The sequence below is a fragment of the Belonocnema kinseyi genome, chromosome 3 (genome assembly GCF_010883055.1).
Source record: "Belonocnema kinseyi isolate 2016_QV_RU_SX_M_011 chromosome 3, B_treatae_v1, whole genome shotgun sequence".
Lineage (NCBI taxonomy): Eukaryota > Metazoa > Arthropoda > Insecta > Hymenoptera > Cynipidae > Belonocnema > Belonocnema kinseyi.
The window spans coordinates 150112986-150137649 of record NC_046659.1 but is presented as its reverse complement, the minus strand read 5'-3'; the positions used below and the strand labels follow the sequence as shown (position 1 = coordinate 150137649).

The following is a 24664-nucleotide window of genomic DNA, read 5'->3' as shown; positions in this document are numbered from 1 at the left end:
ATTTCAAATCCAGGGTGGTTTCCATTTTAAGTAATAAAAACTGAGCTGTAAGTTAAAGCACTCAAAGTGGAAGTCTTGAATTTTTAATTTTTAAAACTGAATTTTCTAACATTTTAACTATTCTATTTTTGGCTGTAAATTTATCTTCTGCAGTTCAAAATTCAACTATTTGGTCAAAAAATCGGGTATTTTGTTGGAAATTAATATCTCATGGCAGAATATTAATCTTCATGGTGAAAAATTCATCTGTTTTTGAGAATTTATTTTCTTCTGGGTAAAAAATTCTACTATTTTGATGAAAATAATTTTTTTCAGTCCATTTTTTTAAATGAAAATTTAAATATTGCATTTTTTAATGAAAATTTATCTTTTTTAGTTTAAAAATCAACTTTGTTAATAAAAAATCTAGTATTTTGTTAAAAATTGTGATGAAATTTTTATTTTCAAATGTTTTGTTAAAAATTTATCTTTTTCGTTGAAAATTTAAATATTAGATTTAAAATTCCTTTAAAAATAAAATTATTTGGTTGAAAATTAACGCATTTTGTTAAAAATTCATCTCATTGGTTAAACATTTAATTATTATGTTTGAAATTCTTTTAAAAATACAATTATTTGGTTAAAAATTAATGTATTTTTTACAAGTTTATCTTTTTCGTCAAAATTTAAATATTAGATTTAAAATTTCTTTCAAAATTCAAATATTTAGTTGGAAATTTAGTTTCTACGTTAAAAATTTAAATATTAAATTTAAAATTCCTTTAAAAATTCAAATATTTGGTTGAAAATTAATTTTTTTGGTTAAACAAGAAACTTTTTGGTTGCAAATGTACTTTTTTGTTAAAAATTATTGCTTTTCCTTTATTTTTTAAAATCAAAATTTAAATATTGCATTTCTTAATAAAAATGTATCTTCTTTAGTTGAAAATCCAACTTTTTTAAAAATTAAAAAATTTAAAATGTTAAAATTAAAATTTAAAATTCTTTAAAAAATTTAATTATTTGATTGAAAATTCAAGTATTTTGTTAAAAATTAATCTTCTTGGTTAAAAAAATATATATTTTTGGCTAAAAATTAATTTCTCTAACATTTCAATTATTCTATTGTATTTGTTTTCTTTCGGGTAAAAAATGAACTGTTTTTGTTAAAAATATAATTTATTGTTTAAAGATTCATCATTTCAATTAAAAATTCATTTTTTTATGATTCACAATTTTGGTTGAAAACATTTTTTCCAATATTTAACTATTTTGTGAAACATTTTTTTTTAACCTATTTTTAAATGAAAATTTAAGTATTGCATTTTTAATCGAAAATGCATCTTGTTTAGTTTAAAAATCAACTTTTTGGATTAAAAAGCTAAAATTTTGTTGAAAATTTTATTTTTTTAATCCATTTTTTCAATGAAAATTTAAATATTGCATTTTTCAATGAAAATATATCTTCTTCAGTGAAAACTCAACTTTTTTTGGTGAAAAATCTAGTATTTTCATGAAAATTTGCCTTTTGTTGTAGAATATTTAAATATTTAGTTAAAAATTAATGTATTTTGTTAAAAATTACTCTTCTTGGTTGAAAACTTATATTTTGCGTTGAAAATAAATTTTTTTAACATTTCAGTTATTCTATTGTATTTTTTTTTAATTTATCTTTTCAGCTGAAGATTCACGTATTTTGTCGAAAATTTATTTTCTTTTTGGTAAAAAATTCAACTAATGTGAAGAAAATTATTTTTTTAAATTCATTTTTTTAAATGAAAATTTAAATATTGCATTTTTTGATGAAAATGTATCTTCTTTAGTTAAAAATCTAACTTTTTTAGTGAAAAATCTAGTATTTTGTTGAAAATCCGTCTCTTGTTGTAGCATATTCAAATATTTGGTTGAAAATTAATGTATTCTTTAAAAGTTCATCTTTTTGGTTGAATATTTAAGTATTAAATTCAAAATTCTTTGAAAAATTTATTTATTTGATTGAAAATTAAAGTATTGTGTTAAAAATTAATCTTCTGTGTTAAGACATTATATCTTTGGCTGAATATTAATTTTTCTAACATTTCAATTATTCTATTGTATTTCTTGGTAAATTCATCTTTTTAGTTAAATATTCACGTGTTTTGTAGAAAATTTATTTTCTTTTGGTTAAAAAATGAAACGATTTTGTTAAAAATATAATTTTCTTGTTTAAAGGTTCATCAGTTCAATTAAAAATTCATTTTTATTTTTTTTATTATTCACAATTTTGATTTTAAACAAACACAAAAGATTTCGCGAACAAAGATTAAAGAAAGAGTTCACAAAGATTTCAATGATTTCAAAGACATTACAAAGATTTAAAAATATTACTAAAGATATCACAAAGACGACTCATGTTCGCAAAAAAATTAAGAATTTCTTTATTTACGATTCGACGTTCTTAAGAAATTTTTGGCCAAAAAAAAAATTAAATGGCTCATTTTTTACATGTGTGATAAATGTTTATTTCATTATTTGATGTAAAAAAGAAAACCTGGAAAATTTTTATTTCTCCAGCGTGGCTGCTGGACCCGGAAAACCGGGAATTTTTTGAGGCCGGGAAATGACAGTGAATTTTTTTTACCAGGAATTTTACAAATTTGTCTTTGATTTTGGAAATTGTGGATAAAAAAAAATTTTATTTAATAAATAAATAATTTTTAAAAATTTATCTTTACTTTAAGTAATAAAAGGTGAACAAAAATGATTTGACAAATTTTTAATTGAAAAAAAGATTAATTATTGAATATTTGGCAATATTTGAATTTTTATTTAAGACAAGTGAATTGAAACAAAATATTTTAAAGTAAAGAATCTTTAACTGAATTGTTTGCTATAGAAAACCTGGAATCGTTAAAATTTCAAAAAATGCTTAATTTGTAAGTGAATTTTTTAAATTTTGGTGTATAATTTACAATTGAACATTTTCAGAAAAAATTTGAGTAATTTTAAGATATATTTAGGAATTTTAAACAAATTAAAAATTATCACGCAAATTTTAGAAATGTTCTTAAAATCTTCTAGAATCTTTTTTGACAATTTTGTTTAAATCTTTGAAAAACTTTTTAAATATTCTCTGAAAATAATTTTTCAAAATTAAAACTTATTTTTAATTTCCCTAAGAATCTTAAGAAACTGTTTTTATTCTTTTAAAGCTTTTCACAATTTCGCCTACAGATAATAAATGTTGAATTGTTATTTATAAATCCAAATTGCAAAGAAATTTTCTCAAATTTGCAGGGTTTTCTGAAAATTGCAGAAAAAATTCAATTAATTTTGACAGATATTTAGAAGTTCTGAAAAAATGTCCAAAATAATTTTTAATTTACAGTAATTTTAAAACAACTTATAGATTTCTCAAGATTTTGAAATAAAGTAATTGAATTTCTAATTTAAGAAGTGCTCAGTTAAAAATGTTTCAATTTTCAAATATTTGATGCCTCTAGCTTAAAATTCCTAAAAATTATATAATTTTGAAAATTTTCAAATTCATTGATTGATTTTTCAATTTAGAGGATTGAAAATGATAACGTGGATTTATATTTTTTTTATATTGAAAAATGTTAGTACCTTCAATTTTATACGCGTAAATTATTAAGCATTTGAATACAATATTTTTTAATAAAAAAAATTCAATTTCAAAAGTTCAAAATTTAACAGTTCTATTTTTTTTTTAAATTTCAGTGACCGGTAAAAATGTTTGCGAACCATGATAAAATGATAAAAATGATAAAAACATGATTTATAATAAAATTGCGAAACTGTATTAATATTCCAAATCAATTGTTTTAAAACAGGCGTAATATTTAAATTTCTTCGTAGTCTGACACAAATTATCTCTGTAAAAAAACTTGAGGTACCTAGAAATCCTGGAATTACCAGTATTTTTTTTCTTCAAAATTTATGTAAACACTCTTGTTGTCTAAATTTTCAAAGATCCACACTATAAGGATTTATTTCTATAATCGATTTCTATAATTGCAAAAATTTGAGTAATTTTAAGAGATACATAGAAGTTTTAAAAATATTTAAAATTAATTAAAAACTTGAAATTATTTCAATTTCCTCTTGTATTTTAAGTTATTATCGAACATTTTCGTGTGCTCTTTTTAAGGCAAAGGAGACATGGACTATATTCTGGAAGCAGTTCCTTTTACAAATTGTGACGAAGAACCGCGTCTGCATGCGATAATCGAAGATTTGATAGCTCAGGGTGAAGTACCAGAATATAAATCCTTCACCGAAGAAGATGAAAAGAAAAAGCAACGACGAAAGCGAAAGGTGAGTCTTTTCTTTCTCATAAATTTAAGGTGACTTATGAGTTAATACACCTATTTCTGAATTATTTTGAAATATTTTAGGGTAATTTTAAATGTTCCGAAAAATTGTTTATAAGTTTCAATAATTAGAAGAGATTTTTAAAGATTTTAGGGTATTTTTAAAATATTTTAAGGTATTTTCAGGAGCTTTCAATTTGAAATATTTTAGGATGATGCATTTTGTAGAATTTCCGAGGATTTCGAGGGCTGCTAGAATACCTGGAAAATCTGGCAGACTTGGAAAAGTTATGGAATTTTCAAAAGGGCTTTAATAAATCTGGAAAAGTCCTGGTTTCTTGAAAAAATGACTGGAACTTTCATAATCTTCATTATTTCAAAGTCTTATTAATTTAGTATTTTATAACGAATTTTTTATTTAACAATTTTTAAAAGAAAATTTAAGAAAAAGACAAATATCAGATAAACTGTAAGAATTCAATGAAGAGAAATGGAAGATTCAATAGGAAAAGCAAAAAGAACTGGAAGATGTTGAAGAAGAAATTCGTAAACTGATTACATTTTGATAAATTTTAATAAAGACAATTTTATTATTTCTTGCGATCTAAAATTTTTATTTTAACTTTGTTAAAAAGTTTAGAGTTTTTTTTTAGATTACTCAGAGTGGTCGCTGAACCGGGAAATGACAGTGAATTTATTTTTTGACCTTTTTTTAAATAATTTGTTAAATTCCGATTTTTATGAATTATTATGTCATTTAGTTTAGAATGCTTAATTCGAAAATCATCCACTTCAAAAATTTTCCATCTTAGATTTTTAATTTAAAGAATTTTAAAATGCAGTTTTAAAGGTCAATCAAAAATTAGAAGTTTTTAAAATCGAAGATTTTTTAAATAAAAAACAGGATGGCCACCGGACCGGGAAACCGGAAATTTTACGAATTTTCAGGAAAAAAAATCTGCCCAAGTTCGATTTTAACAGTTTTTGAAATAATTGAAGTGAAGTTTTGAAGATCTAAACAATTAAAAAAAATTTCATTTTATCAACTGTAAATATAAATAAATAAATTATTTTTAAAATAAGTATAAAAATCTGAACAATAATTAATTTGATAAAACGATTCTAGATCCGTTCGAAATTTGAGAATTTCCAGATTTGTTTCAATTGTTTCAATCCGAAAGTCTTTATAAGAATTGAAATTAATATATAATTTATTCCGATAATTTTATTTTTAAATAAACATTTTCATGATTTATCAATAATATATTTTTAATTCAGAGTTTCTGGTCTTCCTTTATATTATTGTTTATATTAAATTTAATAAATAAATTTATTAATATATTATTTCTATTAATGTTTTTAGTCATTAAAAATATAAAGGTGCGTTTGAAACTTTATAAACTATTTTCAACTTAAAAGTAAATCCATAATAATATAGTCATAATTAAAGGTTTTTATTAAATTTAAAACATTGTGAGTCTAAATTATTTAATCTGAAATTTCTTCATGTAGAAAAGGAATAAGTATTTAATATTTAGCAATATTTCACTGTTCATTTAAGACGAGTAAATTGAAACAAAATATTTAAAAGAAACCATTTTTAAACTGCATTTTTTTACATAGAAAACTTTGGATCTTTAGATTTTCGATGGACTTTTAAAATTTTAGGGTTACAATTTTAATTTTTCTATTTAAAAAGTGTTTAATTTAAAAGTGAAATTGTTAAATTTTGACGCATAAATAACAATTGAACACTTATTTTTGGTTAAAAAAATTGACTAATTTTAAGAAATATCTAGAAGTTTTCAGAAGATTCAAAATTAATTAAAAATTTGAAATGATTTCAAGTTTTCAGAATTTCTAAACCTATTTTAAAATGGATAGAATTCTTCCAATAATTTTTAAAAATCCTGCATATTCCTGTTGCAATAATTTTTCAATTTCCCGAAGAATCTTAACAACATTTTTTATTCTTTTGAAGTCTTTTAAAATTATTTGAAAAATTCTCAATTTTTTGTTTGAAATCTGGAAAAATCTACATTTTATTTTTAATTCGGCTGTAAGTATTTGAAATTATTTCAAGTTCTACATTTTATTCGAATCTTTTTAAAACTTCTAAATATCTCTTAAAATTCCTCTAATACTTTTATAAATAATAAGTGTTCTATTATTATTTATAAATTCAAATTAAAATTATTTTTTTAATTTGCAGAATTTTCTAAAAATTATAGAAAAAATTGAATTAATTTTGAAATATATTTAAAAGTTCCGAAAAAAAAATCAAAAATTATTTTGAATTTGGACAAATTTAAAACCACTTCTAGATTTTTCAAGATTTTGAAATAAAATTTTAAAGCCTTAAAAGGATGTCTAGACTATTTAAAATTAAAATAATTTAACTTCTAATTTAAGAACTATTAAGTTAAAAAAATAATTTTTCAGTTTTTAATGAGACTCGCTTAAAATTACTTAAAATAATATAATTTTGAAAATTTTTAAAGTTCATTGCTTGATTCTTCAAGCTAGAATATTGAAAATGTTAAGGTAAATTTATATTTTTGGAACTTAATCTGAATATTTGAACTTTATTAATTGGTTGAATTTAAAAAAACATGAATGGAGCTTTACTTTGAATATAAAAATCTGATTAATAATTAATTTGATAAAACGATTTTAGATCCGTTTAAAATTTGAGAATTTCCAGATTGTAACTATTTTAATTCGAAAATCTCAATATGAATTGAAATTAATGTATCATTTATTCCGATAATTTTATTTTTAAATAAAAATTTTAATGATTTATCAATAAAATTTTTTAATTTAAAATTTTAGGCCTTCCCTTATATTATTTTTTATATTAAATTGAATAAATAAATTTATTAATACATATATTATTTCTATTAATGGATTTAGTCATTAAAAATGTTAATGTGCGTTTGAAACTTTAGAAACTATTTTCTACTTAAAAAAGCTCCATAATAATATAGTCGAAATTAAAGATTTTTATTAAGTTTAAAATATTGTTTAAGTTTAAATTATTCAATAATTGTTATCCTATATAATTTGATATTTTTTAGTTTATAAAAAGAATAAGTATTTAATATTTAGCAATATTTCATTTTTCATTTAAGACGAATAAATTGAAACCAATTATTTAAAAGAACACAATTTTAATTGTTGTGTTTAAGAAATGTTTTATTTCTTAATGAAATTGTTAAATCTGGACATATAAAAAACAATTGAACACTTATTTTTGGTAAATAAAATTTGAGTAATTTTAAGAAATATCTAGAAGTTTTGAAAAGATTCAAAATTAATTAGAAACTTGAAATGATTTCAAGTAATTTAAACGAAGTATGTAAACATATTTTTTCAGAACTTCTGAATGTATTTTTAAATTCATCGATTTTTTCCTACAATTTTTGGAAAACCCTGCGAATTAAACAAAAAATACTTAAAATTGTCCTGGTTCTTTTCTGATAATTTTTTTAATTTCTTAAAATATTTTTAAATTTTCTGTTACAATAATTTTTTTAAATAAAAAATTATTGTCAATTTTTCTAAAAATCTTTAAAAAATGTTCTTATTCTCAAGGACGCTTGAACTTTTGAAAATAAAACTAATTCAACTTCTAATTTAAGAACTGTTAAGTTTAAAAAATAATTATTTATCAGGTTTTAAAAGTGAAAAACTTTTAGACTTCAATTTTAAAAGTTGGAAATTCAAGAGTTTTACTTTGAATGATTTACAGGATTTTAATGATTATAAGGTTTTTTTTAAAGCTCTCAAGGTAATTTAATAAATTTTCTAGGATTTTAGAAAATATCACCAGATTTTATAGAATTTCAAGAAATATAATGATAATTTAGCGGTTTTGAAGAATTTATTTTTAAAAAAAAGTAAGGTATTTCTTAGGCATTCAAAAATTTTAAGAAAATTCTTCGAAATTTTACACTTTTAGACTAAATTTTCAAAATTGGACGGTTTTATTAGAAAAGATTAGAAGTTGCATCGTTTCTAATTTAAAGCTTATAAAATGAGACAATTTTATTTTAAATATAAGAATCGCGAATTTCAATGAATTAAGATTATAAGAAAATTTCGAAAATAGGGCAAGTTCAAAGCATTAAAAACGAAATATTTTCCAAATATAATTTTGACATTTCGATAATTAAAAATACAAAGAAATTAAAACTGCATTATTTGTAATTAAAAGCGTTTGAAATTGAAAAATCTTATTTTGAATTGAAGAATCTCGAATGTGAATAATTTAAGATTAATATTTCGAAAATAGGGCAAGTTAAAAACTTTAAATATTAGATATTTTTAGATTAGAATTTACAAAATTTCCAAATCATTCTTCTGAAGTTTATTCATTTAGTTATGTTTTATCATTTGGTTGAAAATTAAAATTTTTGTAAAGGTTTTTTTGTTTAATTCATCCGTTTTAGGAGAAATTTCATTTTTCTCGAATAAAAATGTAACTTTTCGGTTGAAAATTTAACTCTTTTTTTTTGTTTAATTTTGTCTTTTTGATTGTAAAATTCACCGACTTTAGTCAGAAATTAAATCTCCCTTGGATGAAAATGCAACTATTTGGTTGAAAATTCAACTCATAATTTTGGTTTAAAAATTCTACTGTTTAAATATAATATTTGGGTGTTGGAAAAAGAACTGAAATATTTTTATGGATGAAAATTCAACTATTTTTTAACATTTGTGTTTGTATTTATTTAATAAAAATCCATCATTTTTAAGAAAAAAGTCATGTTTTTTGGATGAAAGTTTTACCTATAACAAATATTTCGTTTTTTATTACAAATTCTATTATTAATTTTTATAATCAATTAATTAAATGAGCAAAGCATTTTAAATATTTTAGGGTATTTTGTTCAGTGCCTTGGCGTTTTTCAAGAGTTTCACAATTTTTTAAAAAGATTTCAAAAGATTTTAAAGGATTTCAGACATTTTAGGTTACTTAAAATTATTACAAGTAATTTTTAATTAATTTCAGTAGTTTAATGGGAATTCAAAGTGATTTCAATATTTTAGAATAAAAAATTTTCCGAAAATATATCCTGATTTGATAGAATTTCCCGAAATTTAATTATAATTTAGTGGTTTTTAAACAATATTTTTAAAAAAGTAAGATATTTATTAGGACTTTAAAGATCTGAAGAGAATTCTTCTAAATTAACTTAATTCAATTAATTTTTTGACTGCATTAAAGTGATTATTTAATACATCGTGATAATCAATGAATAAAATGAGCAAAGGATTTTTAATCTCTCTTACTGTACGTAATTTTTAGTTTCCAGAAATCTTTTAATATTTTTAACATAGAATCTTTTATAAACAGAATAAAATAGTACATATTTCGGAAAAAAATGTGAAATTTATTAATTTATTTAGAACAAAGAAATGTATTTTCTACGAAGTTAATTAACGAAATCCTTCAAACAAAATACTTGAATCCTCAAACAAAGAAGAATAAGTTTCAACTAAAAAGTTTCATTTTCATTGGAAAAATGATATTTCTACTAAAACCTATGAATTTTTAAATCAAAGAGATAAATATTAATTTTCAAAGAAGAAATGAGTTATTACGAAAAAAAATCAAATTTTCAATCCAAAAAGACGCATTTTTAACAACGAAAATGACTTTAACAAAATTGTTGAATTCTCTACAAAAAAGTTGCATTGATTTATTTTAACAAAAAATGAATCTACAAAAAAAATAATTTTCAATTTAAAAAGACAAGTTCTTTCAGCCAAAAAGGATGAAAATGTAAAAAATAGTTGCATTTTTAATTTTATCGTAATACCACAAAAAGTACTATATTAGTACTAAAAGTACTATGAAATAGTTAAATTTTCAAAAAATCGGTAGAATTTTCAACCAAAAGTATATCTTTTTAACAAAAATAGTTTAATTTTCGACCAAAAACTTGCATTTTTATCCCAAAAAGATAAAATTTATCTTCAATTAGGAGCTAAATTAAAAAAATTTAATTTAATTTAAAAAAAGGTGAATTTTTACTCAGAAAAGATTTCAGTTCTCTTTTCAACACCAAAATATTAAATTCAATCAAAAAGTTTGACTTTTTTCAACAACTTAATTTAAACAAAAAGTATGACTCTTCAACAAAATTATTGAATTTTCTACCAAATAGTTTCATTTTTATCCAAGAAATATGTATTTTGTGCTAGAGCAGGTGAATTCTAAAATTCAAAAGACAGCGTTTCTACAAAGAGCTTGAAATTAAAACGTTCGATTGAAACTTTAGAAAATATTGAAATTGAATCGATTAAAAATTGAATATTTTAGACTAAAACAATATTTTATAACAAATAATATTGTTTCAGTCTAAAATATTCAATTTTTAATCGATTCAAATTCAAATTTTTTTGCAAGGAAATTTTAAATTTTTGATGTTTAAGTAACAATTGCACACTTATTAATTTTTGAAAAAATTTGAGTAATTTTTAAGAGGTATATTAGGAGTTTTGAAAATATTCAAAAATAATTTTAAACTTGAAAGGATTTCAAATTATTCCAACGAAGTGTGTACCTTCAAAATTCGAATATACGTATCGAAATTTTTGTGCAAATAACTACAGCCTAATTTTAAACAAAATTTAGATTTTTAAAAATTCCAAACAAAAAAATGTAGAAATTTTTTAAAAACTGTGAAAGGCTTCAAAAGAATAAAAACATTTTCTTAAGATTCTTAGGAAAATTGAAAATAATTTTTCATTTTGGAAAATTATTTTGACAGAATATTCAAAAAGATTAAAAAAAATTAAATTAAACATTTTTTCTTAAACTTGTAGGATTTTTTAAAAGTTGTAGAAAAAATTCGATTCATTTCAAAAGATATTTAGAAGTTCTAAAAAATTTCAGAAATAAATTTAAAACAACTTCTAGACTTATCAAGATTTTGAAATGAAATTTTGAAGCTTTCAAGGATGTTTAACCGTCAAAGTGCATACATGGTAAAAATCACGGTAAAGTGCATCGTGGGTGTTAAATACCCCAGCGTATTTAATCATGTAACTTATAACTATACTTTTGAAATAGTGTACTTTCATAAAGAAAATATTGCAGCATGGGTGCTTTCAAAAAAGATATTTATTTGCACAATTGAAAAGTTAATTTTATGATAAAAAGATGAATCAGATTTGTTGCTTTTAAATCGATTTATTATGATAAAAATTAAAGAACTTTGACATGTAATACTATAAAAATACAAGAAATTAATAAAAACAAACATGATTAGAAAGTAAACAAAGATCAAAAAAATTTCAACAAAAATTTGCTCCAAAATTACTTTTTCACTCACTAAGTGCACACTGGGTGTTCCATACCCCGCGATGTTTTTACTTCTACTTTCAGCAGCTGCTGTTAAATGGCGACACTTACTCAATTTTTTCGAATTCAGTATGGTTTTTAAGAGTTTGAAAATTGCTTGTTCTAGCTTAAAATTGTTTAAAATCATATGAATAAAAACATTTTGAGTTCATTAATTCTTTAGTTCAGAGAATTATAAATTATAACGTGGATTAAATTTTTTAAATTTCTATCTGAATCTTTGAACTCATACATTTATAAAAATAAAAAATTGTTAATTGTGCAGTTTATCTGCATTTTATTTTGAATTGTTTAACTTAATTTGCAGTTCACTTTTTATTACTTGAAATGGAAAATTTTTGGCTTCAGAGTTCGAATTTTTTAAGTTTATTGGTCGTGAACTTGTTTTCGAACCGAGAAACGACTGGGAATTTCTTTCTTGGATTAAAACGGTCACTCTGTTTTTTCATATTTAAAAATGGTTTACAATTCCTTTTTTTTTTATAAATTCACCTTGAATTTTTATCTATTTCATCGAATTCTTCTCGTTTACCTGAAATTCTTCTAAATTGATTCCAATTTCACGGAAATCAGTGTAATATTTTTGATTTTCAAAGGTTTTTCCAATTGATTTGAATGCTTTTGAATTCAACTTGAATTGTTTTGACATCTTTAAATTTATTCTGAACTTTTCACCTTTTGAGTCCCTATAGGGACCAAATCCGCATTCGAAAATGCATTCCTGAAAGGTTTTCCAAGTGCAGGATACGACCAATATCAACATTGGATATGTTTCTATTTCAGTCAGTCATATTCGCGCCACAAGTATCTAAACTTCCGTCAGTTTCGAACAAGTGCGTCTGTCTACTAATTCGACTATTTTCCAGCTTCTCTATTTTTACTAATGGTACCTCTCGATGATTAGAGGTCTAGTGGGAGGAAAATAAAAGACCGAGTGAGAAAGATCGGCCGCGAAAGGGAGAGGGAGAGTCAGAAAGTAGTAGGGCGGGAGGAGATGTAGCAGTAAATAAATATCTCGGTAACGCTAGAGCAGAGTTCAGTCCTATGCGGGTATCACACGACTGATTTATCACTCTTCACCTTTACATCCAAAGATCCAAAAACCCACAATTCCGCGCAGATCTTTTACTATGTTCACCATTTCTTAACTCAATTGCGCAACGCTTTTTTGACACTACCTTGCAGCTGGAATTTTACGAACATGTGAAATTTGTTTTCCCATTGAAAAAAAGCAAAAAAAAAAAAAATATCAGTGACTCGAACTATATACCCCAAACTCGACAGTGTTACCTACACTTGGATAAAAAATGGCTCGAACGATCCAAATCGTTTTTCTTATACTCCCGGCGATATGGATGCAAGTATCTGGATCATGTTTTTACGTTGACAGAGAGGATTTGCTCGCATATTCTTGCAGTGGAGGCCACGTTGCTGATTTGAATGGAATTCCCGAAGGAGTTGAACAACTGCACATCTCGAGAATGCAAATTCCGATAATTACTCCGCACACCTTCTCGCGTTTCAGAGAGAGTCTTCTGGTCCTCAAGTGTTCCGAGTGCGAGATTAATGACATTGAGCCAAACTCGTTCAGTCACCTGCCCTATCTTCAGCAATTGAGTCTGGACAATAATAAACTGACTTCGGTGAAAGCTTCCTGGTTGGAAGGCATCAAAGAACTGACCTTCCTCGATCTCACTTACAACCAGATAGAAGAGATCGAAGACGAGGCTTTCGAGTACCTGACTGGTGTCACTGATCTCCGACTCTCTGGCAATCGACTCAAGTGTCTGAATATTGACGCCTTGGCTCACATGGAGAATTTAAACAGGATATTCCTGAGCGAGAATCCGGACTTTCAGTGTCCCAATGCCGTCACCAAGTACTTAGCGGGTCGACAGGTCACTCTGCAGAAAGATGACACCTGGAACGCAATCGCTCATGATCTTGTTTCAGCGAGTGGAGCTGGTCAGAAAGATTGGCGGAATAGAAGACCCAGTTTTCATCCCACTACCACCCCTTTTTGGGAAAAATTAACTGATGCCAGGAGACTCCCAACCACCGAATCTCAATGGTCCATTTATCTCTCGAGTTTAGAAACTAAATCCCTATGGCCTGCGACTACCGAAGCTGATGTCGCTCGTCAGGATGTGGTTCCTAATCGAGGCAGCAGCAAATATACTTCCCAATCTACTCCGCAAACTTACACGCCTCCGATGGAAAGAAACTGGATGACGACTCAAGCACAAACACCTTATTGGTCTTCCGAAAGCACCACGGAATACATTCCAAGGTCAAGACATCTAGACACAAATGATCCTACTTATCCAACTGAAGACACGTCCAGAACAGTGGAAGTATCGACTGAAACTGTTTACCCTGGTCCAAAAAGTGGCAATCAGCAGTCTGTTTTTGTTCCCAGGGTTATCTATCCAGAAATGGTGGAAAATTATCGTGAATTTGAGGAGACCTCGACCCTTTCCAGTGCAGTAAAGTCGGAAACTGACAAGCCATTGCCAGATTGTCCGAGTTGTTCATCGGCTATTGGGGCAGTGATGCAAGTCCTTTCCTTATCGGTCCTTCTCTCAACTTCCAAGATCATCCTGGTTGCTGATGGTCTTTAGTTTGATGAAAATGAGAGAACTTAGATTTTTAAGAGCCTCTATGTTAGACTGCATTCTGCACTATTAGCGATAGTCAAAATTTCGGTATCGCAAGAATGCACCGCGAGTGATTTAGACTAATTTCTATGTGATTCCGACAATCGATATAGACCTGGTGCTGATGGAATCTGTGGTTTTATCGCAAACCTGTGCGGGCATTTATAGTGAAACCTTATGATTCTTTGTGACTAAACTAAACTGTAGCGACACGTTTTTTTAAACGAAACATCTAATGAAGAAAATTAAACCTTTCGAGGTTTTACTGGAAATCCAAGTTGGATGGTGGTTTCGAGATTTGGAGGGACCCATGCAGTTTATTCTGTAGGTAATCTGCAAATTGAATTGTTGAGTCGCTAACATTTTTAATTGACAATTATTATTTTATTGAAGAGTGTCTAAATGTATCGGAAAAATCCGGCTATTAATTTTTTCTTATCCACTCTGTCAATGTTGAAGCATTTCTGAATTACGTAAAGTTTTTGTTGGCTAGATTTTGTTTCGTAAATTTATTTAGGGGAAATTGAAAAATAATGTCAGACAATTTTTTGTGGAGGGGTACAATTTTACGGTTTTTTTTTAGAAGATAAATTTTCAATGCAGAAGATTCATTTCAAGATTCTTCAATAAAAAATAAAACTGTTCAGTTTTGTACCCCTTGAATTAGAATGGATACCATTTCAACCCTGTTTTTTAATTACATTGTCCAACTTGAAAAATGTTAGTCTGAAATTATCTAATGTTCAGAGCTTCTGATTAAATTATTATAAATGGTTTAATTTTCAACCGAAAAAATTAATTTTTAACACAGAAGATTAATTACAAGATTCCTCAATAAAAAATAGAACTATGCAATTTTGTAACCCTTGAATTAGAATTAATACAATTTCAAATAATTTTAAGTTTAATTTATTTACTTTGAAACGCTTTTATTTTGTTAATATTTATTTTACGTGATATAAAATTGTTTTGATTTTGAACGATTTAAATAAAAAATCTTTCCATATATTTTGTTTATTTCAAACTTTTTCAAATTAAAATTATTAATTATTTATTCAAAATTTCTTGAAACTCTTCATACATCAACTATTTTTGTTTTAATTCGGTTTTTTTTTTGTTTAAAAATTCAATTTTTAAGTATAAAATTGTATCGTTTTTGCAACTAATTAGTTAAAAATTAAACTTCTTCATTCGAGGATTCAACTATTTTCTTGAAAATTCGTATTTTTTGGTTAAATTTGACTGTTTTTCATTTAAAATAAACTTTTTTTTGTTTTTAAAATATCCAGTGTTAAACTATTCGTTGGAAATTCATATTTTTTGTTGGAAAATTGACCTGTTTCGTTAAAGGTTGAACTTTCTTAAAGTGTAATTTTTGTTTGTTAAAGATTCATCATTTTAGTTGAAACCTATTTTCTGTGGTTAAAAATTCGTTTTTTAAAAATTAAAAATCAAATTTTTTGACTGAAAAGTTAACGATTTTAGTGGAACATTTACAATCAAAGTCGAAAATTTACTGTTAAAATACGTTGTTAAAAGTTATTTTAATTTATATAACGTTTCATCTCCTTTGTTAAAAATTGTAATATTTTGTGCAAAATTCTATTATTTTTGTTAGTTGAAAATACATTTTTTAACTAAAAATGTAACTTTTTTGTTTTTTGTTGAAAATTGACCTTTTTGACTGAAAATATAACTATTTTGTTGAAAAATTCTGTAAGTTTTTAGTGAAAAATAATTTTTTTAAATTGAAAATCTAGCTTTCGTTTTTGGTTGAAAATTGAACTTTTTTGGTTGAAAATTCGTCTTAATTATATAGTAAAACTCATTTTTTTTGTTTAAAATTTCCTCTTCTTTAATTAAAAATGCAATTGTTTGGTCGAATATAAATTTTTTCGTAGAAAATGGATAATGTTTTGGTTGCTAAATTCAACTGTTTTACAAAAAATTAATTATTTGTCTTGAAAGTATACAAAAAATTTCAATTTTAATCGAGGATTCAACTATTTTCTTGCAAATTCCTATTTTTTTGTTAAATTTTACTGTTTTTCATTTCAAATAAATTTTGTTTTGGCTAAAGTATTTATTGCATTATTCGTTGGAAATTCATATATTTTTTTTGTTGAAAATTAATTTTTTTGCCTCAAAATGTAACGATTTTAGAAGAATATTTACAATTAAAGTAGAGCATTAGTTTGTTGAAATACGTTGTTAACATTTTTTTTAGCTAACGGTTCAACACTTTGGTTAAAAATTTAACTATTCTGTTGAAAATTCTGTTATTTTTTTTTGTTAAAATACATTTTTTTAACTTAAAATGTACAATTTTCGGTTTTGCTTTAAAATCGACCCTTTTGACTGAAAATTTAACTATTTTGTTGAAAATTTTGTTACTTTTTAGTGAAAAATAATTTTTTCAATCGGAAAATCTAACTTTACAGAAAATTAATTATTTGTCTTGAAAGTATAATGAAAACTTAAATTTTCCATTTGGGGTCGAAAATTAGTCTTTTTTTAGTTGTACATTCAACTATTTGTTTGAAAATTCATGTATTTTGTTGAAAAATTGTTTTTGGTTTTGAATTAAATCTTTTTTAGTTGAAATATTAACTATCGCATTTTTTGTTTAAAATTTACGTTTGTAGGAAGAAAATGCAACTGTCTTCTACAAAATTAAATTACTTAGTTCAAAAGCAACTATTTTTTGGTTGAAGTTTGATTTTTTTTGTTTAAATATTCGATTATTTGGTTGAAAATTCATCTTTATAGAAAGAAAATTCAACAATTTGGTTAAAAGTTCAACTAAATCTTTTGTTTAAAACTAAACTAATTTATTGAAAATTCATCTACTTCGTTTTTTTTTAATAATAATTCATCTTCCAGAGCAGAAAAGTCATATTTTTACGTTAAAAATATTACAAGTTCTAAATGATGTTCTTTGAATATTAATGGCTAGGAAAAATTAAAAATTTGCCAGAAAAAGTGAGAGAATTTTGAAAATGAAGTTTTTTGGCCACCCTTTCGATATTTTTTTCTTCAGTTTTTTATATATAGTTTCATGAAAAAACTCTGAAGTGGTGATTTTGAGGCGCAAACTCTATAATTTGAATCGAAACAGAAATTCACAACAAAAATTGAAGTGCATTAAATTTCACGTGAAAATAAAAAAAAAAGAATTTTTCATTTCATCTAGTTTAGGTAGTTTTTGAAATGTTAATATTACTTGTGCACAGTGAACAAAATATTTAGAATATGAGTGAAAAAAAGAATTTATTTTATGTGACTATAAAATTTTATTATTGGTTTATCTTTATAATTTCAAAATTATGTGAAAAAAGGAACATTTGATCTTTTTTTCTTATTGTTAAGAGGAGTTTAATACTTTAAAATTTTTGTCGTGACAAATTTTAAGTAGCATTCTCTCAAGTCGAGAAATATTAAAAAACCGTTAAAAACTGAAATGTTTCACACTTTTTCAAAAATTGTAATAGGGATATTTAAAAATATTTATTGATTAAATACTTTTTTCGATGTCACATTATAGAGTTTGAGTCCTAAAAGCAGCGATTCGGAGTTTAAGAAATTAAAATATACATAAAAACCTAAAAATAAAAATTAGGTTTATTCAATAATCTCTCGCACAATTTTTTTCCTTTGGTTTACAGCATAATCGTGAGGCATCACTGAAATACTTTCACTTGAAAAACGAAAGGCAAGGTCTTTTCGTTGATTTCGACATTTCTTTACAAATTCAATTGTCAGATTTTTGTTGGCCTTTTAAGGATTTCAGCGCTGCCGCGAAGGTGAAAAAAAAAAGAATAAATATAGAACTCCGTGGACACAACATTTTTGTTAATCTAACCTTATTTCTGTCAAGGCTTCAATTCTTTAAAAAAATTCCCTGTTCAAAATGAGAATTATAATTTTTTTGGGAAAATTATACGTTTCAGATCTAAAATATAATTATTTTTGTAAATTCTCTGATCCAATTAAAAATTACAAATAATTGCATCGGAACATTTTCTCGTCCAAGCCAAAATTATGTTTTTTCTTAAAAATTCACTGTACCGGATAAAAATTATCATTTTTAAAAAATTTTTCATGATCAAAGTAAGAAGTATAATAATTCTTTTAGAAAATTCCCTTTTCAAATCAGAATCAGAATTCTTTTTAAAAATTCCCCGTAGTGAGTTAAAATTGTAATTGTTTTGGAAAACTCACTGACCACATGTGTGAATTGTATATTTTGTTTTTTGAAAATTCCGAAAAACCCGAAATGTCAAGACATTTTTTTCAAGTCAGAGAATTTTTTCAAAAGCATGCTTAATTTTTTTTGAATTTCAATACAATTACTGAAAATTAAATCATTATATTTTTTATTCAAAGTGGATAGTTTTTGGTTGAAAATTCGTCTATTTTTATCTATATCAATCTCCTTGGTTAAAACTTCATCTTTTTAATAAAAATTCAATTATTCTAGTTGAAGATTTATCTTTTTAGTTAAAAATTCATCTCTTTGGTTGAAAATTCATTTTTAACCGAACATTTAACCAGTGAATTTTTTGTTGACAATTCAACTATTCCAATGAAAGATTCATCATTTTAGTTGAAAATTCAACTGTTCCAGTTGAATATTCATAATTCTAGGTGAAAATTCATTCGTGTTTTTAACGGATAAATGAACTATTCCATTTTTACTTGAAAATAGATTTTTTCTAGTTCAAAATTAAGCTTCTGGTTTGAAAATAAGATTTTTTATTGGAAATTTAATTCAGTTAAAGATGCATTATTTTAGTTGAAATTTATTTTTGTTGAATGTTAATTTTACCAACTAAAAAGTTAACTATTTTGTGATGGACAATTTATCTTTTTTAAGGAATATTCACGTAATTTTTGAAAATTTGTTGTTTTTTGCAGACAATTAATCTTATTGTTTAAAGATTCATTTTCCTGGTTAAAAATTCAAATATTGCATTTAAATATTCATCATTTTAGTTGAAAATTCATATTTATAATTAAAAATAAAACTTCTGCGTTGAAAGTTAAAATATTTTTTAAAATTTATGTTGTTGGTTTAAAGCTCATCTATTCCGGTTAAAGATTCATTAGTTTAATTCAAAATTCATTCAGTTAAAGATGCATTATTTTAGTTGAAATTTATTTTTGTTGAATGTTAATTTTTTCAACTAAAAAGTTAACTATTTTGTGATGGACAATTTATGTTTTTTAAGGAATATTCACGTATTTTTTGAAAATTGGTTGTTTTTTGCAGACAATTAATCTTATTGTTTAAAGATTCATTTTCCTGGTTGAAAATTCAAATATTACATTTAAATATTCATCATTTTAGTTTAAAATTCATATTTATAATTAAAAATAAAACTTCTGCGTTAAAAATTAAAATATTTTTTAAAATTTATGTTGGTTTAAAATTCATCTATTCCGGTTAAAGATTCATTAGTTTAATTCAAAATTCATCACTTTGGTTGAGCATTTGTTTGTTTCTTTGGTGAAAAATTAATTTTTTTTTATTTAAAAATCTAAGTATTTCATTTTTGGTTGAAAGCTGATGTTTTTTTAGTTGAAAATTCAAATATTTTGTTGAAAATGGATCTATTTTAGTTGGAAATTCAACAATGTGGTCGCGATTTCGTGTTTTTTTTACAGAAAAATCTTTATTTCATTTATAAAATTAAACTTTTTGTTTGAAAATTCAACTATGTGGTTGAATTTTAAGTGCAACACGGTAAAGTAAATATTGGTTTGAATTATTATTTAAATTCGTGGTCTCTATGGAGTAACTCAAGAAAGGATTATTATGTTTTGTAATATTATTTAATTATTGAATTAATCGATGGTGCTAATATTTATAATAATATCTTTTAATATAATTGTCAAAGCTTTCTAAATTAAAAAGATTAATGGAATCCCTACAAACTGAAAAAAGACATTATTGTGTTGAAAAACGTTCAAAAATCGGGAAAAAATTGCAAAATCCACAATTTTTAAGTCACGAAATTTTTTTTACCGAAAAAACAAAATGATAACGATTTTTTTTTTGGACATTTCTAGTTCCACATATTTACCTTTTTCCAAAATGTGTGCATGTAACTCAATTCAAAAAATATTTTTTGCATATTATCAAGAAATTATAAATTTAACATTTTAAAAAATTGTTTGTTCTAAAAAGAGAACAAAAGATAATCGATATAAAAAATTTGAATCTCAGCTCCAACGTGTCGATAAATTTTAGAATTTTCACTCCGCACTTTTATACACATTTAACGAAATGAAATGATTAATGATAAAATAAATGATGATGTGGAAAACATATGAATAAATTAATTCCTTTTCATAAATTTAAATGATAAATTAAATCGTTTTTCGTCATTCTTAAATGGAATGGATAAACAAACTTGGGTTTCTTGTCGTTTCAGGAAGAGTACATACTGTTAGGCACAGTGCCCTCTCTTAACTCAATCAATCTGTAAAATTATTGCTGTGTAGAACGCGTTTCTCTCTACATTCTGATTCTACACACATTGATCTTTCCTTACTCATCGTCATTGGCGAAGAGACCTTCGATGTGAGATGAATCTTATTCGTTTAGATTGATACTCAACAAAAGTCATTGTTTGAATGAACATGATTTATTATGTATTTATACGACGGATTTTTTTTTCAAAATTTAGAAAATGAATAATAATTTGAAGGGGTGCAGTACAGAACCAACATTTGTACCGAAAATGGGGTTTTTGTATAAAAAATTTAAAAAGAGTCAAATACACGTTGTATTGAAAAGATTTTTAATATTGTAACAGGCCTCGGACTCACCACACTATTTACACTGATTTACTCTTTTTTCTCACAGTTGTCTGCTAATTCCACTATTTCTTTACATCTTCTTAAAAAATGGTATTTTTAACTTCTTCACTAATTGGCTACAAATTTCCTCAATGGTTGAATAGCGACCGTTCAAAATGATGAATTTTTAAGCAAGGAAGAAAAGAGCTTTTAACAAAAAAGCGGATTTTGAAACCAGACAGTTAAATTTTTAATGAAAAATATAAATTCTTCACAAATAACATAAGTTTTCCAAAAAACAGTTGACTTCTCTACCATAGTACCATGTAGTTACATTTTTAACCAAGAGGATTAATTTTCTACTAAAATACGAATTTTCGACAAAATTCACGGACTCTGAACCAAATAGTTGAATTTTCTACTAAAAAATTTTAATTTTTAACAAAAATGAAATAGTTAAATTTGCAGTTAAAACTATCAGTTTTAAAATAAAAAGTCGAATTTTCAACTGAAATAGTAAATCTTTCAAGCAAAGATATTCAATCTGCAAATACTAATGTTCAGCAAAAAATATGATAGTTGATAATTAAAGCACAAAAGATTATAATTTAAAATAAAAAAACAGCAAGATAATTTAATAAAAAAGACGAGTTTTCAACAATATGCTTGCATCCTGTCTCAAATAAAACAAATTAATTTTTGACCATACATTGCATTTTTGATCAAAAACTTTGATTTTCTACCAACAAATAAAAATTGTAAACAAAATGCATATATTTTTTACCAAAAAGTTTAATTTTCAACTAAGAAGATTTTCGGTTCGGCCAGAAAATATTAATTTTTAACAGATTACATAAATTTTCTACCAAATATTTGAATTTCTACCTGAAAGATGAATTTTTCTAACAAAATGAACTTTTAAACAAATAGTTTAATTTTGTACCAAAAAATTCGAGTTTTCAACAAATTGCGTACACTTTTAACTAAATATTTTGAACAATGGATGTGATTTTAGTGAAAATTTTATTTGAATATTTTTTAGTCTATATTCATTTCGTTTTTAAAAATGTTAAATTAAAGAGTTGAATTTTTCAGCTAAAAAACTCATTTTCAACTAGAAAAGACAATTTTTCTATAAAAACGTTCAATCTGGAAATATGAATTTTCATGAAAAACGTATTTCACAACCGATCAGTTGAATTTTGAACAAAATAGTTTCATTGTCATTTAAAAAAAAAATTATTTTGGCTAAACAAAAAAAACAATAGTATCAACTAAAATAAAAAATTTTTAACCAAAAAATTGATTTTCTTCCAAAGAATACGAGTTTCAACAAAGTACATCAATGTTTGATCAAATAAATGATTTTTCTTACAAATCGCGTACTTTTCGAGCCGAAACATACGAATTTTTTTATAAAACAGTTTAAGTTTAAACTTAAAAATGTGCCTTTTTAATAAAACTGTTAAATTTTTAACTAAGAAGAATGACCTTTTAAGAAAAAAAGTTTGGATTTTAAACAAAATAATTCAATTTTGAACCAGGTAAGAAAACTTTTAAATAAAATAGGTGAATTGTTAAGGAAAAATGTGATAGTTGAAACCCAAAAATAGTTGGATATTCTTATTACGTTTATTAAACGTAATAAGAATATCCAACTATTTTTCGAATTTAAAGGTTAAAATGAGGAAAAGGGAACACTGTGAAACCCTTGATAAATAAATAGGAATTTTGATCATTCATAAACAAAGAAAATTTTTTAAAAAAATATTGGAGTTCATTTTCAATATTTAAACAATTTTGTGAAACTATTTTTGTGCCACTATTTTGTCAACCTTTTCCTGGCCATATCTTCACAGAAGTTTTTAAAATCCATGAAATAATAAAACACTTTTTTTAAATAGAAAAAGCTCTCAAATAATACTATTTGTCGTTTTTCCATAGAAAAGTAATAATCCAATTCTAACCCAAATTCTTGAATCATTATTGACTACAACAACAAAAAACACTTTTTAAAACTATTTTCACTAAATTTTTTGACTTTCCGTTAGGACGTTATTTCTTGAAATTATTATCGTTTATTTATGAAAAAAATTTATGCTTTTCTTCTTTTTATAGATTTAATGATATAATATTCTTGCAAGTAATTTTCTTTTGGTCGAAAAATAGTTTTTGTCGGTTAAAAATTAATTTTGTTGACTGAAAATTTCATAATTCGAGTTTTTATTGAAAATATATTTGTTTAAATTGAAAATTCAGCTATTTAGATGAAAGTTGAACCACGCAATTCAAAAGCATTCTTTGTTGAAGATTCATTGTTTTGGTTGGAAAATCTCATCGGTTGAAAATTAGTTTTTTTACCATAATTTTTATTTGTATTCGTAATTTTAATTGAAAATTAAACTGCTTGAGTAAAAGTTGAGTTGTTTCGTTAAAAATTAATTTTGCATTGTTTTAATTGAAAATTAAACTATTGGAATAAAAGTTAAACCACTTTGTTAAAAATTAATTTTTTAAACTGAAAATGTAACTATTTCAGTTTTTGTTGACCATTTATTTGTTTAAGTATAAGTTGAACCACTTCATTGAAAATTAATTTTTTAACTGAAAATTTGACTTCCATTTCAAGATTCATAATTTTAATTGAAAATTAAGCTGCTTGGGTAAAAGTTGAGCTGTTTTGTTAAAAATTATTTCTTTTTAGTTGAAGATTCATCTTTCTGGCTAGAAATCTACGTAGAATTATAATTTGGACTTTTGGATAGGCAATTTCATAAAGAATTATATTTTTTACTTTGGAACAGACAATTTCCGCATTGGACGGGAATTTTCTGAAAGAATTTTAATTCTAATTTCGAAGATAATAAAAAAAATCCCTGTTCCAAGTCAGATTTGAAACAATTGACTCAATTTGAAACTTCCCTCTTTCAAATTTGAGAAAAAGAGAGTTACTATATCTATGAATTAAAATATGAAAAAGAAATATAGTTCTATCTTGGAACAGGGAATTTTCGGGAAGAATTATTATAATTGTTTGAAAATAATTTAAATTCCAATTTATAAGAATTGAATTTAAAAAATTGTTTCAAATTCACAGTTATAACTCTTTTATATTCTTTATTATCTATTTCAAATCAGAATTTGAATTCATTTTCAAAATCCCCTGTTCCAAATCAGTAATATTTTTAATCTTTTAAAATGTTTAGAAATCTGTTGAAATCTTTAAAAATCGTTTGGAAATATTCAAGTCCTTTGAACTCGCAAATTGATAGATACAAAACCAGGGAATGACCGGGAATTAAAAAAAAAAATTCGAGTAGGCACCCTAAATTTGAATCAATATAACCTAATTACAAATGAGTTATATTTACTGCAATTCCAGAAGCTTTTTTTTACTGATTTTTCAGTAGAAAAAAATACCTTAGTTTCTGTAACATTTTCTGCCAACAAATTAGCGAAATTTCAGTGAATAATCAAGTGAGAATGCACTGATTCGGCCAGAAGCACGTCACCGATTCGAATGTAGAGTGGGGGGGGGG

The 24664-nt window shown here is 24.5% G+C and overlaps 1 protein-coding gene across 3 annotated transcripts in view; it reads left to right on the top strand.

Moving 5' to 3' along the window:
* The window catches only part of LOC117168931 (dnaJ homolog subfamily C member 9), an 82723-nt gene that overhangs the window by 16931 nt on the left and 41128 nt on the right, over positions 1-24664 (top strand). Inside the window, exon 3 of one of the 3 annotated variants that reach the window (XM_033354916.1) lies at positions 4130-4296. In XM_033354916.1, coding sequence (XP_033210807.1) covers positions 4130-4296 — 167 coding nt within the window. Of the gene's footprint in view, positions 1-4129; positions 4297-12695; positions 14650-24664 lie in introns of those variants that run through there. The other 2 variants (XR_004466583.1, XR_004466584.1) reach the window with 2 other exon arrangements.